Source organism: Hipposideros armiger, unplaced genomic scaffold (genome assembly GCF_001890085.2).
Source record: "Hipposideros armiger isolate ML-2016 unplaced genomic scaffold, ASM189008v1 scaffold_522, whole genome shotgun sequence".
NCBI classification, from domain to species: domain Eukaryota; kingdom Metazoa; phylum Chordata; class Mammalia; order Chiroptera; family Hipposideridae; genus Hipposideros; species Hipposideros armiger.
The window spans coordinates 473531-493000 of NW_017731872.1; the positions used below are offsets into that span (position 1 = coordinate 473531).

The 19470-nt window shown below is 35.9% G+C and overlaps 1 protein-coding gene and 1 pseudogene across 1 annotated transcript in view; both read left to right on the plus strand.

The window, feature by feature from the left end:
* CEP192 (centrosomal protein 192) overlaps positions 1-19470 on the plus strand; it is a 131517-nt gene that overhangs the window by 36452 nt on the left and 75595 nt on the right. The window contains exons 13-18 of the mRNA XM_019668227.1: positions 2342-2406; positions 3000-3209; positions 5244-5370; positions 6269-6399; positions 17783-18614; positions 18705-18828. Of these exons, the coding sequence (XP_019523772.1) occupies positions 2342-2406; positions 3000-3209; positions 5244-5370; positions 6269-6399; positions 17783-18614; positions 18705-18828 (1489 nt within the window). The remainder of the gene's footprint in view (positions 1-2341; positions 2407-2999; positions 3210-5243; positions 5371-6268; positions 6400-17782; positions 18615-18704; positions 18829-19470) is intronic.
* On the plus strand, positions 11187-12769 carry LOC109396442 (importin subunit alpha-1 pseudogene; annotated as a pseudogene).

The window sequence follows — 19470 nt, forward strand, 5'->3', positions numbered from 1 at the left end:
TGGCATGGGTGGTGAGGTAATGGAGAAAATGATTTTGGAAAGCTATTAAAAAATTTGATGGAAGAAAGGATGGATAAGATCAAGGGAAACCTGGGAATGAAATGGGAGCGTTTTTATAGGAAGGGGGAAGGGAATTTTGAAAATGTAAGAAATATACAGAAGAGGAAGATTGGACCAAGAGCATAATTTTTATAATGTCAAAGACACTTTAAATGAAAACTTACCCACTTAAACTTTGTTCAGAAAATTTACTAAAGAGATACTGTTCCTCTCCCTCATTTCTGCCCTCTCTGATAGCTACGTATATCTGGGGTACTACATTACTTCTGGGCAGGGAGAGGGTGAAGGAGTGGGATATAAGGGCTGCTTCAAATTTTAACAACTAAAATATTCAGGAGACATTTGAAAGAACTATTGTTTTAGATTTGGCAAACAGTTGGGCATAGACTGAAAAAGGAAGTTCTGCTTTCTCATAATTTGTGACTAATTTCTGATGAGCATACAAGGTAACAGTAATACTGTAGATTTGTAACTGAAGAAGCTCTTTAAAGTTCAGAGAAAAAGTACTTAGGAGTATAATATAGCATTTGGAATTGTTTACTTAGTGATTTAAAAACGTGATATTTAACTCATTGAAATAAATTAGGTTTTCTGGGTTACCTTTTTATGGGCTGATTTCCTACTTCCTTTATCTTGGCTTTTAGATTTGGTTGGTTGATACTTGCACATTTTAGTGCAGTGGTTTTTTTTAACTTACTTTGAGTTATGGGACCCCACAGAGAATCTTCATAGAAAACTTTTGATGTGGAAGATACTGTTTTGCATGTGATTCCAGGAGCTTCATGATTCTCCTAATGCTCATTCATAGACCTCTTGGTTAGAATGTGTTTATTTAAGAAGCGATGGGTTCCCAAGGTAAAGAACTATCCTAACTATCCTAACAAGAATTCTGGTGCTCTACTTTTCCTGACTGGAAATATTCTCCTGTATCTATTCTCATTTTGTCTCAAGATGTTAATGTTGGAGTCTGAGGGTTTCCGAAAGGGCAGTTTGGATCTGATTAGCCCTTGATGGACTAGTGAGAGTGGGGGACATCTCTTGTATTTGGGCCACAAGTGGACTGTCCCTTCTGGGTTACTCTTCACTCTTTCCCTTTCTGCTACTATCCTGAAGTACCAGGAAAAGGCGCAGAGTGGGCACCAGATAGGCAGTCTAGAGTCTAGCTTGCAGACTTTTCTGATTTAGCCAAATGTTTAAAGTTCTTTTTAATTTTAATGCTTGAGCAGGATCATATGCTTTCTAATTTGCCACTGTCCCACCACTGCCTATTGTGTTATACCTGGCCTTCTTTGCTCATCCACCCTGAGCCTCTGAGGCATTTTAGTTTGTGGCCTTGGCTTAGAGCTTGAAGGTGTCTGGGCCCATTCATTTCCCTAAGGTGAACTGAGGTGCTTACAGGAACTTTGAGGACAAATATTGGGTGACCACTGTCCCAGTTTACCCAGGCTGTGGGGTTTGCTGGGATATGGGACTTTTCCTTTCTAAAACTGGGACAGTCCTGGGCAAATGGGTGGTTGGGCACCCCAGCAGATGTCTTCATGACAAGTTTACAGAATGGCTTGTCAATCTCATGGTTCCAGATGAAATCCTGCAGGTATTCATGGACTAAGACCTTATTAACTCATGTGTGCCAACTCTTCAAAGCTAAAATTAATGTGAATCTCTTTTTAAAATTATTTTTTCAGTTACAGTTAACATTCAATATTTTATATTAGTTTCAGGTGTATAGCTTAGTGGTTAGATATTTATGTAAATTATGCATTGATTCCCCCTGATTAGTCTAGTACCCACCTGGCACTATACGTAGTTGTTGCAATATTATTGACTATTTTTTCTGTGTTGTACTTTATATCCCCATGAGTATTTTGTAACTATCAATTTGTATTTCTTAATTCCTTCACCTTTTTCACCCAGCTCTCTAACCCCCCTTCCCTCTGGAAACTCAATTTGTTCTCTATATTGTTGAGCCTGTTTCTGTTTTGTTTGTTCATTTATTTTGTTCTTTAGATTCCAAGCTTACTTTGTAAAGCCTCTTTAGTAAATTAGGGCACCTTAGTAACTGATTAAATCAGCCACAGTAGTGTGGTCATTACCCAAAATTTGAGAGCCACAGACTTAATGTACTTAATACAGATGTATCAGTCATGTAATAGAAGCTTTCACATACTTTTTAAAAATTTTATTACTTTAGTATATTTCATTTTCCCTACTAGCTATGTTTTATTTATATCCTAGCATTTAATTAGCATTTGTATAATTTAATAAACCTATTCTTTTTAAGCTGAGGCATTGGATTTGATTGCACAAGATGAAGAAGAATTTAATAAAGAGCACCAATTTATTCAGGTTTGTATTTTATTGGCATTAATCAAGGTTTAAAAAATTTTCCTGTATTTAAATGTAGGCAAAATTTTCATTTCTGAATATATATATATACATATATATATATATATATAGTTAGTATAGAATTATGTCTTGTTTTTCTCATATTTAGACAATTTCTGCTTTTTATTTCACACGCTAAATTATTAATTAAAAAAATAACTGGCATACTAAAATAATGTTTAATTCGCTTAAAATCACCTTAATAGTCTTCAAAGATATTTTTATTGTTTTTAACCATGTTTTAAAATGAGGTAATGCTATTTGTTTTTATTGACGATATGCTCCTTTCTAAAGATTTATATTAATGAAAGTCAGTGTTTGATTAAACAGTGTATTAAAACAATGCATATTATAACTCAAGTATGAAAAATGAATTTCTCTTTTTCTGGACTTCATTACCTTTATTAGCTGCTTAGGCATGAATTTGTCCAAATTTTAAAAAAAATGTAAATGTTTATATTTTTTTAGTTATTTTTTTTTTATTTTTTGCATATGGGAAGAACATAAAGACGGCTTGCTGGGTAAATAACATGAAACAATAACTTTCTTCCTAGGAAGAAAACATAGATGCCCAGAACACTTCAGTTGCTCTAGGGGATACGTCCTGGGGAACTTCAGTTAATTACAATTTGTTAAGAAAATCACTTAGCACATCAGATTTGGACAAAGATGATGCCAGTTATTTACGTCTATCTTTAGGAGAGTTCTTTGCTCAAAGATCTGAAGCTCTTGGCTGTCTTGGTGGTGGTTGCAATGTGAAAAGAGTAAGTACCATGTGTGCTCCATGCGGTTAAGTTGACCAGCCCTTATGTTTGAACATTATGATGGTACAGCTAGACCATTTGTTGAAGCAGAAACAGAATAGGGACGTGACACAATAGTGGTAAAACGCTTAGGTCGAATAGTAGTAGGTCAGACCCTGCCTCCAGTTCTAATTCTGCCCTTTAACAAGTTCAGTGACATAAAACAACTGACTTAACTCCTCTATGCCTTAATTTTCCAGTTTCTAAAGTGGAATGCTATTTTATAGGGTTTTGTAAGAATTAAATGTGATGGTGCATGTAAAGCATTTAGCACCAAACCTAACATGCAGTAATTATTCAGTGCCTGTTTATTTGATATTGTTATGTCATTGGTTGGTGGGAGGAATTTAAATATTCATTGTTTTGATCTGTTGTTTAAAAACATATTTTGAAACATAAGAGTGTTTTGGTTTAATAACATGTATTACATGCAAGAAATAAAAAATGCAGGCAATAGTGATAAGTTCTGTGAAGAATGAGTGAGGATAAGGTGCTACTTCAGCAGTGGTGGTCAGGGTGACATCTGAGGAGATGTTATTGAACTGCTACCTAAATGATGAGACAGCCAAAAGATCTGGAGAAAAGCTGTTCCCAGTAAACAGAGACCATATATATGAAGGTAGGTAGGAACTGGAGTGGCATATTGGAGGATCAGAAAGCATGCAAATAGAGCTAATGTGAGTCGGGGTGGAGGAGGGTAGGATGGATTAAATGGTAGGAGTAGACAAAGGCCAGATCATGAGGGATCCTTGTAGGACTTGGGATCATCTAACATTAACTGGGTAGAAGTACTTGGAGGCATGAAGCAACTTTGTTGTGGTGCCTTGGCCCATCTCTAAGTGTGACAGGATGCTAAATATCTGTTAGGAGTTTGGGTGGAGAAGGTCAGTGAACCACAGAGCAACAGTAGAAGCAGGCAGAGAGGCTTAATACATGGGAAAAGGCGTGACAAAGGCTGGGGGCTAGGATGATAGTACAGAAACAGAAAAATTCAGGGACTCAAGATTTCTTTTGAAGGTAGAGTCAAAGGACTAGTTGATAAATTCCATATAGGGAGTTAGGGTTGGATGGAGTATTTATTAAAACTAGCTATGGTGTTAAGAACTCACAGTTGATTTACAGAACTTAAATTTGAAACTGAACTGTGGGTCCCGTCTGTGCAGTGAATTAAAAAATGAAAATAAATACTTTAGAGAGGCAGATTTTTCTGCCAGGATCGATTGGGAGTTTTGACATGAGAGAAGTAGAAGAGTAACTGAATTCCTTACTAAACAGATAAACAAAACACTGGATCATGGAAAAATAGGTCTATCATTTGGAATTTCTATTTTGGCATTAGTTATGAAATGTTACTTGCATTCAAGTTGCTGGATCAAGGGAAGAAATTCCCAAGTGAAGATCAATTAAAAAGTGAGTGCATTTAACGATTCATATTTTAGGTCTGTCATGTGAAAGTTCTGTAAGAAAGACGAGTGTGAATTCCCTGATCTTTAGCAAACTCCTTGAATATATAAACCTTTCTGAAACTCATCCAAGTCAGGAGGAAGATACCAATCTTAATACAGATATTTGAGGATGTATTTATTATGTAAAATGAAATACACATATAGTATAAGTTATAGGAAGGCAGGAAATATTGTCTTTTTTTCTCACTGATATGTCACTGGTGTTTATTAACAGTGCCTGACACATAGTAGATGTTCAGTAATAATTACCGAAGGAACAGTGTCATTTCTTGGTTGTTTTAATTTGAATTTCTTAGTAGGGGCAACTTACTTGATAATATTTAGTTCAAATATTTAAACATAGCTAGCAATAAGGAAATAAAAGGTTCTATTTGGATTTTTAAAGTTCATCTCTAGTAATTTAAGTTTAAATGGAAATAATTATTTTGTTGCAGTCATTTAGCTAGGTTAGCAACATTGAGATAAAATAGTATAGAATTTCTCAAAGCAGTTGAAAATTAAGGAAATAATTCACATGTTTATTTTGTAGCCATCATTTGGTTATTTTATTAGATCTCCAGATAAGAGAGAACCTGTTGCTTTAATAAGAAAATCTGATTTATCAAGAAGTAATTTGGAAAAAGAAGTGGCTCATCTTAACCATAATCTATTTTCAGGTAATGGATTAAATTGAGGAGTTTTTAGTAACCCTTTTTTTTAAACCTGTAAATTAAGTAGTTGTGTAATTATGTTCTTTATGAGTGAAAATGTACCAACGTATAAACCACTTAGATCTTTTTCAGTATTAGTTACAGATTTGACTCTTATATTGCCTTTTTAATTTAAAGTGGAATCAAGTCAGCCAAAACCCACCTAAATACTTTTGTAAAACTCAAAGTAAATGAAATATAATTTGTTCAAATGTGCTATTTAACTTTGGCCTATTAAACAACTGAGTTAATGAATTATAACTATTATATTTACTATTTAGGTGGACTTGAGGTATTTTGGAATTAAAATTGTGATAGTGTAAGTATGGTAAATATCTGTGATAAATATTTTAAATCAAACTTTTTTGGTTAACATACAATGATCAAACAGCTGCTTGTTGCTAGTACAATGTCTGGTGCTACATAGCATATAAAATTGTACAACATATGCTCCAGTCCTTAAAGAGCCTGTGTGCCAATGGAGCTGAAGAGGCTATCTATATGTAATTAGCTGAGTTTCTATTATTACTTCTATTAAAGAAGTAATCATTTTTTAAAATTCAACTTGGTATTTGTAAAATGCTTAAAGTTAGAAAATATTAAATGAGTTTGTCAGTATTTGCAAGGGAGAAATTAAAATCCACAGTCTTCTTCAAAGTTCAGACTTTGCAGAATTGAGTCAAATTAAGAGTGGTATGGTCCTTTGTCTTATTGACTACATTTAATAAGTTTTTCTGAGGATGACTTAGATATTTGGGGTAAAAAGATTTCTTCCTTGGCAATTATGTTGAGTGAACTTGATCTCACAGACTGTTTCTATGAGATAGTGTATAGACATAAGTTGAATGTTGTGTATTTTCTACAGGAGACTTAAATGAACAATCAGAGACACAACTAAGTGAAGAATCAATTACACTTCAGGCTGAAGAACTGGAGAGTATTTCACAAGTGGGTGAAAATGATGTGACATTAACTGCCAATAAAGACAAAACAGAGGTATTGTAAGCCTTTCATGAAGGAAAACTAAAATCACGTTGTCTTAGCTCTTGTCTAAGATCAAGATAAGGTCACATGTGGAAAATATATGCAGTATAACATGGCTGGCTTTTGTTTTATTGTTTTTTTTAATTTAGTTTTATAATAAGTGTCCTTTAAATTTTTAGACACACTTTTTTTTTTTATTGGGGAATTCGAGGGGATAGGAACAGTGCTGGGGAATTGGGGGAAGGGGAACAGACAAGTTGCTGTCGTGTTGTTCTTCAGTCTAGTTGTGGAGGACGTTGCTTCACTGGCCCAAGTTGGCATCATCATTGCGCTCTTCCCGGGCAAGGCAGATCAGTTGCCGGCTTCTGGACGGCCACTCACTGCGGCTGCTGGCCGCTCATGCTGGCTGCTGGCTACATATGGTAGCCCATGGCAACCCACTGCCACAGGGCTGCAGCCTGCGCTGTTGCTAGCAACTCATGGCAGCCCAGCTCCAGGTTGAGCTGTTGGTCAGCATCTTAGCTGTGGAGGGCAGTGTCACTGGCCCTTATATGTGGGATCCGAACCGGGGCCCTCTGGCATCCCAAGCCAGTTCTTAACCGTCGCGCCACTCAGTCGGCCCCTGGAAACACTTCTTTTTATCACTTATAAAAAACTTATTTATCACTTATAAAAAACTTTTTATCACTTATAAAAAACTTCTTTTTATGTTTATATAATAAACATAAAAGAGTTATAAAACAAACTTATGGTTGGTGAGTTATCGTAACTGGTACACTTGTGCACTCCCCCTTCCCCAGATCAAGAAAGAGAGTATTGCCAGCAGCCCAGAAGTGAATTTTTTGCCACTCCTGTACAGTACTTCCTCCTGTTTGACCTTAGCACTGTATTAATTTCACCTGTTTTTGAACCTTGTATATAAGGAGTTATGTATTATGTATTCTCTTTTAGTTTTTTTCACTTAATGTTTGTTAGATGCAATTATTATATTAAATATAATAGAAGTTTATTTTCATTATGTAGTATTGTTATATGAATATTTTGCAGTTGATATATCCATTCTATTGATGGAGAGTTGGGATCTATCATATGTCAATATGACACTGTTAAATATTGTAGCTTTATAATAAGTCTTGATAACCTAGTAGAATAAGGCCTCCCTCTTTTATTTCCTTAAAAGTATCTTGGCTATTTTTGGCCCTTTGCATTTCCATATGTATTTTAAAATCATAGTGTCACCATCCACAAGCCAACCAACTAGTAACCCTGTTGGACTTTTAATTGGGATTGCCTTTAGTCTATAGAACAGTAAAATTGATATCTTTATAATATTGAATCTTCTGTTCCATTTTGGTTTTAATTTCTTTCTGTATTTTATGATCTTTTTGTACAAATATTTTTGTACATCTTTTGTTAGGATTTCTTCGTAAGTTGTAGAAACATTGTTTTAATATTATCTTTCTTACCTTCATTTTCCATTTGTTGTGGCTAAACAGAAATGTGTTTTTATTTTTATTATTATTATTTTTTAAAGATTTTATTGGAATTAGGGGAGGGGAACAGCGCTGGGGAATTGGGGTAGGGGAACAGACAAGTAGCTGTCGTGTTCTTTAGTCTAGTTGTGGAGGACGTTGCTTTTGTTCTTCAGTCTAGTTGTGGAGGACGTTGCTTCACTGGCCCATGTTGGTATTATCATTGCGCTCTTCCCAGGTGAGGCAGATTGGTCACCGGCCACTGAACGGCCGCTCACGGTGGCTCTTGGCAGCTCATACTGGCTGCCAGCATCTCACGCCAGCCGCCAGCCACTCACGGTAGCTTATGGCAGCCCACTGCAGCTTCACTGCAGCCTACACCATCGCAGGTGACTCACGGCAGTCCAGCTCCAGGTCGAGCTGTTGTTCACCATCTTAGCTGTAGAGGGCGTAGCGTCACTGGCCCTAATGTGGGATCTGAACCAGGGCCGTGCTGCTCAGAGCCGGTGTCCCAAGCCAACTCTTAACCAATGCGCCACTCTGCCGGCCCAGAAATGCGTTTTTTAAATATACTCACCTTATATGCAGTAACTATGCTAAATTTACTATTAACTACAATAGATTCTGTAGATTCTTTGGATTTTTCTATACATATACAGTTATATCACCTGAGAATAACAAATTTATTCCTTTCTAATTTTTATACCTTCATTTCCTTGTGTGGCCTTACTTGACTGCATCTTGGAACAGTAGTAAGTAGAAGTGATGATGTCAGGTTTCTTTGACTTATTGGGAAAGCTTTTCAGTGTTTTATTTTTAAATATCATATATGTTGTTGGCTTTTACTTATCAGACTAAGAAAATACCCATCTAACATTTATTTGCTAATTTTGTTTTTGTTTTTAACTTGTAAGGAGATTGAATCTTGTCAAATGCTTTTTTGCACATTCAAGATAAACATGAGCTTTCTCTTTTTGTAATGTGAATTACATTAAATGGGTTTTGAATGTTAAACTATTCTGTACTTGGAATAAATCTCACTTGGGTCATGATACATTATTCTCTTTATAGATCTTTGGACTCAGTTTGCTAATAGTTTAGAATTTTGCGTTTATGTTCACGAGTGAGATAAATGCCCTTTATTATAATGTTTTTGTTCGGTTTGGTATCAAGGCTTTGCTGGTCTCATTTCATTCCATTTTCTGGAAAAGTTTTTTAAGTTTGGCACTATCTTTCTTTAGATTTTGGTAGAATATGTTGGTGAAATCATCTGAGTCTGGAATTAAAAATATTAAAAACTAATACTTTTTAATAGCAGATTCAATTTCTTCAGTAGGTATAGGATTATTCTGATGTTTACTTTTTTGTATTTTAGTAAGTTGTAGTTTTCTAGGAGTTATAACCTTTTATCTCAACTTGGAAATATATCACTGTAACATTGATTATAATACCCTCATGATTATTTAATATGTTAGGTTCTTAGGAGATGTCTTCTTTGTCATTTCTAATATTGGCTATTTTGCCCTTTTTTTGTTTTTCTTGGTCAGTCTTTTCAGGTATTTTTCAACTATTAATGTATCAATTTTATTTATTCTCTGTTTTCTATTTCATATTTTTTGGTCTTTATTTCTCTCCTCCTACTCTCTGTGGATTTAATTTTGTTGTTTTTCTAACTTCTTGAGATGAATGCTTAGCTTGTTGATATTTCTGCCTTGTTGATTTTCTGCTTTTCTTATATAAGCATCTGATGGTATAAATTTTCCCCAAAGCAGGGATCTTACTGCATCCCATACTTTTTTCATCCCATATGTTTTGATATGTCATATTTTCATTATCATTTCATTCAATGTATTTTCTAATTTCTCCAGCTGACCGGTATTTTAAAGTGCATTGCTTAGTTTACAAACATTTAGGGATTTTAAAATTTTGATTCTAAGCTATTTGTACTATAGTCAGAGAATTTTTGGTTTTAGTCCTTTGAAATTTGTTGAGACATGGTATATGTCTCAACATTTGTTCATTTTTTGAAAATGTTTTGTATGCACTTGAAAGGAGTGCCATACGTGAGATTGTTGGTTGCTCTCTTCTGTATATTTAATTTAGGTGTAATTTGTTAAATCATGATCAAATTATCTATATTCTTAAACTTATTCTTTCAGTTACTTTTTTTTTAAATATAATTATTTAGTTAATTCTTTCAGCTCGTTCTTTCAGTTACTTAGGTATTTAAAATCTCTTGCTGAGATTGTAAATTTGTCTATTATTCATTATGAGCCTGTCAGTGTTTGCTTTAAAATTTTCAAGGCTAGGGCCGGCCGAGTGGCTCAGTTGGTTAAGAGCTCGCTCAAGAGTTTGAGCTCTGAGCAACAGCGGTTCGAGTCCAGCCCGAGCTGAGCAGCCGCTGAGCTGCCAACAGGTAGCAGGATGGCTGAGGTAAAAAAACCCCAAAAAAACTTCAAGGCTAAACAAAACTCACACATACAGAGAAGAGATTGGTGGTTGCCAGAGGGGGAAGGTTTAGGGGTGGGTGGTAAGGATGAAGGGGGTCAAGAGGTACAAACTTCGGTTATATAATAAATAAGGCACGGGGGTGTGATGTACAAATAAAAATAAGTACTAGATGTAATGTACAAGACAATGACTACAGTTAGCACTGATATATGATAGACAGTCATGCATCACATAAAGATGTTTTGGTCAACAATGGACTGCATATATATTGGTGGTCCGATAAGATTATAACGGAGCTGAAAAATTCCTGTTACCTAATGACATCATAGCTGTCATATGTCATAACATAACATATCATAGTGCAACACATTATTTGCATGTTTATGGTGATGCTGGTGTAAACAAACTTATTTAGTGCCAGTCGTATAAAAGTTTAGCACATGCAGTACATAATACTTGATAATGATAAACAACTATGTTACTGGATTATGTATTTACTATACATTTTATTGTTATTTTAGAATGTAGCCTTTTCACGTATAAAAAAATGTTTGCTGTAAAACAGCATGCCTTGTTATGCCAGCATCAGCCTCATACATCTCATGTTTACCCTTCATTTCCTGTTGTGCTTAATTTAATCTGTGTTTTGTTCATCGTGGCTCCTAAGTATAAAAAATCCACTGCAAATGTTGCCAGTAAGAGGTTATATTAGGTAATTGACCTGGAAACAAAATTAAAAGTTACTGAGGGCACCATCTAGGGGCTGATCTGTAGTGGACCTTTTCAGAGTAGCCAGCCTGCCGCCTGTGTGCCCCCGCACCATCTTCTGTGAAAGCCTGAGCTGGTTGTGTAGCTCTCTCACTTTGTCTCATAGCCATGTCCACCAATGAGAATGCTAATTCACCAGCTGCCCTCCTTAACAGAGTCAAGAACAAAGGGAAAGACAGTACAGAAATGAGGTGGTGCCGAATAGTAGTTAATGTGGAGCTAAGGAAAACTAAGAAGGATGACCAGATGCTGAAAGGAGAAATGTAAGCTTGTTTCCTAGAGATGCTGCTTCTCCACTGCAGGAAAACCGCAACAGTCAGGACACTGTAAATTGATCTCTTGAGGACATTTTCAAAGGCATCAATAGCAACAATTTGGAAAGCCAGCTCCAAAGTTACTCAAACTGCTAGCACACTGCTTTCTAGGGAAAAACAGCACCCATAGACAACATAATCTGGGCTGGCTTGATTCCAAAATATGTGTCCTACTTGGGCAGAACTGATTTTAGTCCCATTTAGTTTGAATCTGCTTGGGCTTTCACTAACATTGCTTCTGGAACATAAGAACAGACCAAGGCTGTAGTAGATGGAGGTGCTATGCCAGCATTCATTTCTCTATTGGCATCGCCCTGTGCTCTAGGAAACATTGCAGGTGATGGTTCAGTGTTCTGAGACTTGGTTGTCAGGTATGGTGCAGTTGACCCACTGTTGGCTCTTCTTGCGGTTCCTGATATGTCTGTCATCTTTAGCGTGTGGTTACTTAACATACTCTTACCTGGACAGTTTCAAACCTTTGTCGCAACAAAAATCCTGCTTTCCCGTTAGATTTGCTGTTGAGCAAATTCTTCCTACTTTAGTTCACCTCCTGCATCATGATGATCTAGCAGTATTAGCAAACAGCTGCTGGGGCATTTCCTACCTTACTGATAGTCCAAATGAATGGATTGAAATGGTCGTGAAAACAGGAGTTGTGCCCCGACTTGTGAAACTTCTTGGAGCCTACTGAATTTCCAATTGTGACTCTTGTGCTAAGAGCCATAGGAAATACTATAACTGGGACAGATGAACAGACTCAGGTTGTAATAGATGTGGGAGTACTTGCTGTCTTCCCCAGCCTGCTAACGAACTCCAAAACTAATATTCAGAAGGAAGCTACGTGGACAATGTCATACATCACAGCTGGCCGCTGGGACCACATGCAGCAAGTTGTGAATCATAGATTAGTCCAATTTTTCATTGGTGTTCTCTCTAAGGCAGACTTTAAGACACAAAAGGGAGCTATATGGGCTGTAACCAACTGTACTCGTGCAAGTGGTGGAACAGTTGAACTGATTGTATACCTCATTCATTATGGCATAATAGAACCATTGATGAACCTCTTAACTGCGAAAGATACCAAAATTATTCTGGATGCCATTAGAAATATCTTTCAGGCTGCTGAGAAACTAGGTGAAACTGAGAAACTTAGTATATATGATTGAAGAATGTGGAAGTTTGGACAAAACCGAATCTGTAAAACCATGGAAATGATGAGTCTATGTACAAAGCTTTGTTAAAATTGATTGAGAAGCATTTTTCTGTAGAGGAAGATCAGAATGTTGTGCTAGAAACTGCCTCTGAATGCTATACATTCCAAGTTCAGGATGGCACTCCTGGAACCTTTAGCTTTTAGATTGTACAGCTGAGGCATAAAGTTGTGTGCTATGTTTGATATAAGTTTGTCTTACTGTTTCTCCACTAAGAATTCTTTTTAAATGTGGTTTGTTATTGAAGCACTTTTTACAAACAAAACTGTACTTGAACAGTTTCAAACTACATACTGTATGAAGCTTCTCCTCTTGGTGGGTTTGTTTTTTTTTCTATGTGCAATTTCATATCTTGCAGTGTCCCATAAATAAAGATTGTTTTAAAAAAAAGTTACTGAGGACTACGCAGGTGGAAAATCAGTGTTGGTTATTGCTCGCCAGTTAGGCATGTCCCATTCCACCAGGGCTACAATCTTGAAGAACAAGTTTAAAGTGACGGAAGCTATTACAGGATCTGCTTCACTGAAGGTGGAAAGACTAACAAAAGTTCAAGAAGGGCCTGTATCAGACATGGAGAAACTTCTAATGACCTGGATTGAAGACCGAACACTGAAGTGTATCCCTCTCAGCACCATGAGGATCATGGCCCAAGTGAATAGTTTGTTTGTGATATTGAAAGAAAAGGTTGGACTCAACTACAATGTTGAGTTTACTGCTAGCTCTGGGTGGTTTAAATGATTTAAGAATTATTATTCATTACATAATGTGAAAGTGAGTGGTGAGTTTACAAGTCCTGATGAGAAGGCATCTAAGAATTTTTGGAAACTCTAGATAAGAAGATTGTGGAAGAAAATTACTTGCCAGAGCAAATATTCAATATGGATGAAACTTTCCTATTTTGGAAACAGATGCCTGAAAGGACTGATCCATGAGGAGGCCAAGTCAATGCCAGATTTCAAGGCTTTAAGGACAGGATAACAGTCTTGCTTTGGGTCAGTGTTGCAGGCTACAAACTGAAACTGTTTGAGGTACAGTGAGAACCCCAAGGCCTTCAAGCTTATTGGTAAGCACACAATGCCAGTGTGCTCCAGGAGTGATAAGAAGTCATGGATGACCCAGTGCCTCTTCTAAGATGCCCTCCTGAATTGCTGTGCCAGCAATATTAAGAAGTTCTGTTTAGAGAATAACATACCTTTCAAGATTTTCTTATTGTTGATATTTCTCCCAGACATCCTCCTTTTAATGGTGATCTTCATCACAATATCAAAGTGTGTTTCTGCCTCCAGACACTACCTCTTTGATCCCACCAGTAGATTCAGGAGTTGTAGCAGCTTGTAAGGCCTGCTACCTGAGGACGACCTTTGCCCAGGCTATCGCTGCAACTGAGGAAGACACTGATGCAATTCTGAAAGGATTACAACATCTACGACTGCATCAAGAAGCTTACTTGAGTTTGGGGTAATGTCACCAAGGAATGTATGAATGGTATTTGGAAGAAGACATTCAGGAGATTCATCCATGACTTCAACGGATTTTCCAAGGATGAGGAGGTTGCAAAAACCAACAAGGCTGTGGTTGAGATGACGAACAGCTTTAACCTGGGTGTGGATGACGGTGACATGGAGTTGCTTCTGGAGGTGGTTCCTGGGGAACTGACTGAAAAGTTGTTGGAACTGGAATAGTGCATAGCTGAAGAAGAGGCAACAGAAAAGGAAACTACAGGACTAGAAAAAGAATGCTGAAGAAAATTCACACTGAAGGGCTTAGCAGAAGCTTTTGTAGACCTCAACGAGCTTTTTAAAAAGTTTGAAAACATGGATCCCAACACAGAAAGGTTTTCATTAATAGAGAGGAATGTTCATGGTTCGTTATCTGCTTACAAGCAAATCTGTGATGCAAAGAAGAAACAAACCAAGCACACTACCATGGACATATTTCTGAAAAGAGTGACACCTCCTCAGGCAGGAGAGCCTTAGGCAGCTCCTTCAGGTCTTCTTCCAGAAGAAGGCATTGTTTTCATAGATGGCAGCTCCATGTGTGTTATTGCCCCTGAAGACCTCAGAATGTAAACCTTTCATTAAGCAACAGATGACTGTATAGCAAAGTTGTTAAGAGAGTACATTCAAAGAATTCTTGTCACAAGGAGAAAGATTTTTTTCTTTCCCTTTTATTGTATCTATGAGATGATGGATGTTAATCCAAGCTATTGCAGTAATCATTTCACAATATATGTAAATCAAACCGTTACGCTGTACACCTTAAACTTAACACAGTGATATATGTCAATTATTTTTCAATAAAATTGAAACATATTTTCAAGGCTATGTTTTTAGGTACATACAAATTAGAATTGTTCTTTTTTTCTGGTGAATTGAACCTTTTATCATTGTGCATGACTCCCATTTTCTCTAATTATGCCTTATGCTTTAAGTCTCGTCTGATATTAACATACTTAACAGCAGCTCTCTTTAGTTAGTGTTTATATCCTATATCTTTTTCATATTATGTTCAACCTTTTTGTATCCTTATATCTTAGATATAAGTTTCTTTTATAAGAACAAAGAGTTGAATTTTATTTTTCAACCAGTCCCACAATCTTTCTTTTTACTTATATATAATGGAATTCCCAATATATGGGGGTTTGAATCTGCTCTCATTACTCACTTTCTGTTTGTTTCATCTGGACTTTGTTCTTTTTCTTTTTTGCATTTTTTGGATTGAGTATTTTATATTCCAATTTTTTTCCCTCTACTAATTTAGTAATTATATATTCTTTTTCTGTTATTTTAGTGATTACCCAAGAAATTACAGCTTGTGTCCTTTGCTTACTAATGTGTAATAAAAATTTGGGGGGTTGTTTTTTATTTTTTTAACTCTTTCTTGAGTTTATAAAGATCATAAAGCATTCAATTATACTCCATTTATAAGCTACTATTATAAGCTTATAAGCTTCTATTGTTTTATATTTTAATTCTCTCTATTTAAACCCCATAACACATGGTAGTGATGATGATGGTGATTACTATTATTATATACAACCACAGTGCATCTCTGACCTTCCATCTGAGATAAATTTTCTTTTGCTTGAAGAATATCCTTAAAATTTCTTTTAGTAAGGGTCTGCTGATGAGTTATCTGTGTTTGTCTCTCTAAAAATATCTTTATTTCACCTTCATTCTTGATATATAGACTTGTTTGGTATAGACTTTCAGGTTAGAAACAACATTTAGCAATTTGAATATATTATTTTACATAATTTCATTGTGAAAGTTTGCTATCAATCTTACTAACCCCATTAAAGGTAATGTATCTTATCTCTGCTTTAAATTTTTTTTTCTTTGTTTTGTTTTTGTCCATTTTATTATGTGCTTCGGTATCTTGACTTTTATCGTGCTTGGGGCTCATAGGACTTCTTAACTCTTGCATTGTTGACTTTCACAAATTTTACAAAATTCTTAGCCAGTATCTCTTCAAATATAACTTGTGTTCCATTTCCTCTCCTCTTCTGAGAGTTCAGTTACATGTTTTGGACTTTGTCAGCATATCCTTTTTTTCTGTTACATTCTTTCTGTTCATTTGTGTATTTTCCGTTAACTTTCTCTTTCTTGGTTCATTCTGGATTATTTTCTTCAGACTTCTCTTCCAAGTCTGACTCTCTTTTCAGTTGTGTCCAGTTTGTTGTCAACATCCATTGAGTTCTTAATTTGTTATTGTATTTTTCAATTATGTAATTTACATTTAGTTCTTTATAATTTCTAGTCCTCTGCTAGAGTTTCAGTGTCGTCTTTTATTTAATTATGTTTTATATTTTATGTTTTAGATGTTTATGTTGTAGATTTTAGATTTAGATGTGTTTTGGATCCTGATGACTCTATTTTCTGGATCCTCCATGGGTCTGTTTTTCTTGGATTTGGGCCATATTATTTTGGAACATCATGTATCATTCATTGATTGAGGGGTGGGCTTTTATAGGAAAAGTTGAAATAATCTGAGGCTGTGGGAGATGCTAGCTTCTAGACAGGGTTTATGTTTGCTTCTGAAAGGGAGCAAAGAACTCGAGCAATCTCAGATCATTTTAATCCAGTTTCTGGGATTGAGCTGGTTAGAGCTGGGCCTCAGTCCTTATGAGGGCCAGTCTGTTTACCTTCACTCCTAGTGTAGCCCTTTGTAGTCTCATCCTAAAGCATGAGTTTTACCAGGGGCACCCCTGCCATCATCATTAGCGGACTCTGAACTGAGGTTTTATGTACCCTAACTCCCACAAAAACTTCTTTTTGAAGTTTTATCAGCTGCCACTTTATGAAGCAGCAGATACCCTAGGGAAAATCATCCTCATTAATGAGCTCATCTCGCTGGGATTTTTTTCTTTTGAATTTTGACCCCGTAGGTTTTTACTCCATCTTTTAGCTCTCCAGTGCCTTCTAAGGAATGCCTATGGATATGCTGTCCAATTCTGACTGATCTCAGCAAGAGCTGATTTGCAGTACTTTGTCTGCTTAAATTAATTTTATGAAGTATGGTTTATACACAGTAAAATGCACAGATCTTAAGCTTACATTTTGATGAAATTTGATAAATACATGCACCCATGTAAACAACACAACAGTTAAAATGTGGAACATTCCCATCACCTTAGAAAGTTTACTGGAGGCAGAAGTCTTAGTTTGTAATTTGAATATTAAATAGGTTTGTGTTTCTTTACTTTGGTTCATTTAATATTTAATATTTTTGAATATTAAATAGGTTTGTGTTTCTTTACTTTGGTTCCATTTCATTTTTTCACTCATGATTTCTATTTATGTCTTGCTTATAAATAATTTTAACAATTGAATGAAATTTCCAGGAACTGTACTTGGCAATCACAATGGCTCAGTGCCTTCTCAATCTCATTATCTTAATTTCTTGGTTTTAAATTATTCTTTGATTCAGTTTTACCATCTCTTTTAACTCTTCAGGATTTTTTTTAAAGCAATTGATAATCTGATTATGTAAATAACCCAGCACTCTAAAATTAAAGTTGATAAAAGCTGTCTTATTTCATTAGGATATTTAACTGTTATATCATTAATTTCCTGCTGCTGTTAAGTCTTATGTAGCGCTCAAAAATAGAAATTAAACTAATATGTACCTGCCATGGACCTGAGATAAGTTTATCTGATGTAAAGCTTCTCATTTCTAGGACACTTTCTTCATGAACAGCAAACCCCAAAGATGCAAAGGCAAGCTACCTGATGGTGGTGATTCTGTACTTAGGATAAGCACTATTGCTTCAGCAATTGCAAATGCATCAGTGAGTACTGATCCTTCTGAATTTGCCGCCATGATCAAGACACTTTCAAATAAAACCAGAGAGAAGACTTTTCAGGAAGATGACAAACAAAAGGACTGTTCCATTGTGTCTCATTTTTTGTCTAATGATTTAGAAAAAAGTAATGGATCCAGTACATTTGATATGGAGAAATACCTTAAAAAAACTGAAGTTAGTAGATGTGAACGTGGACTGGAAAACTTTTCAAGAGCTGATGTGTCTGACGTTTGGGATTTTTCTTTGCCGAAAGAATGGACTACGCATGACAACCATATAGTGGACTTAGGTGCTACTAGTATAAGTGTAAGGGAACCAGAAGAAAATATGGCAGCTATTTTTTATGGTAAAAATGGCGACAGTGAAAACCAGGAATCATTAAGAACCATAAACTCTTCAAATTCAATTCTTACAAATATAAGAAAGATTGAGAGTGCAATAGTTGATGTGAAGACATACTCCATTGACAACAAATTTCCACATATTGGTAACAGTAAAAAAGCTACCTCAATATGTACTCCAACATCTAATAGTTATTCATTAGTAAGGAGCCCTAGAATAGCATCCCTTTGGCTGTCAGAAGAGTGTGAAGAAATGAAAAATAATAGAGAAAATCAGAGGCAAAATGAATATGTTAGTGAAACAAGCAGCAGTGAAAAGCATGTAACCTTTGGAAAACATTTCTTAATCTCACCTGAAAATGTTGGTAAGTGTCAGAGTAATTGATAACATTCACAAAATTGGAGGGTGGTGGTGGTGGTGGTTGTTCTCATTAGAAAATATACCTTTCTGATAGATTTGAAAAATCCTCCTGAGCATGGTGGACGTGGTTCAGAAGATGACCAGGATAGCTTCAGACCTTCTACTTCTCCACTCAGCCATTCTTCTCCTAGTGAAATTTCTGGAACAAGTTTATCAGGGTAGGTGCTTACCTGTTTTTTAAATATTAAAAATACATGCAAAGGATAAAATACATAGGAAGGTTGCAAAAAGTATACAGTAGAAAATTAATTATAAATTCATCTCTCAAAGGTAAACATTGTAAGTAAATACTTTATGAATTTAAGTTAAGTCGTTTTTCAGTGAAAATTTTTATACTTTTTTTCAATTATAATAATTTCCTGTATTTAAAAGAAAATTAGTAATGTTACAGACTACGTAATGAATCCGTCATAGTTTATGTGCTTCACATGGATACTATATACTATCTTTGCCATTTTATTGATCATGAGATGAACAGCTTTGCTCATAAAATTTTTCCTGTGTTTTGACTGATTTCCATAGGATAGATAGAAGTGAAATTACCAGGTTGGGAGTAAGTCTACCGTATTTGCTGGCGTATAAGACGATTTTTTGGCCCTGAAAAATATGCCTCCAAGTGGGAGGTCGTCTTATACGCCAGGTACACTTCAGATAGACTGCCCATAGTACTTGCCCCGTGCCATAGTGGCCTCCCGATGCCCACCCACTTCATTCCACATACCGTTCAGGCATCAGCAGCGCTGCTGGGTGTATGCTCGGCTGTTATGCGATTTTGCTGTTATGCGATTTTACCACACTCG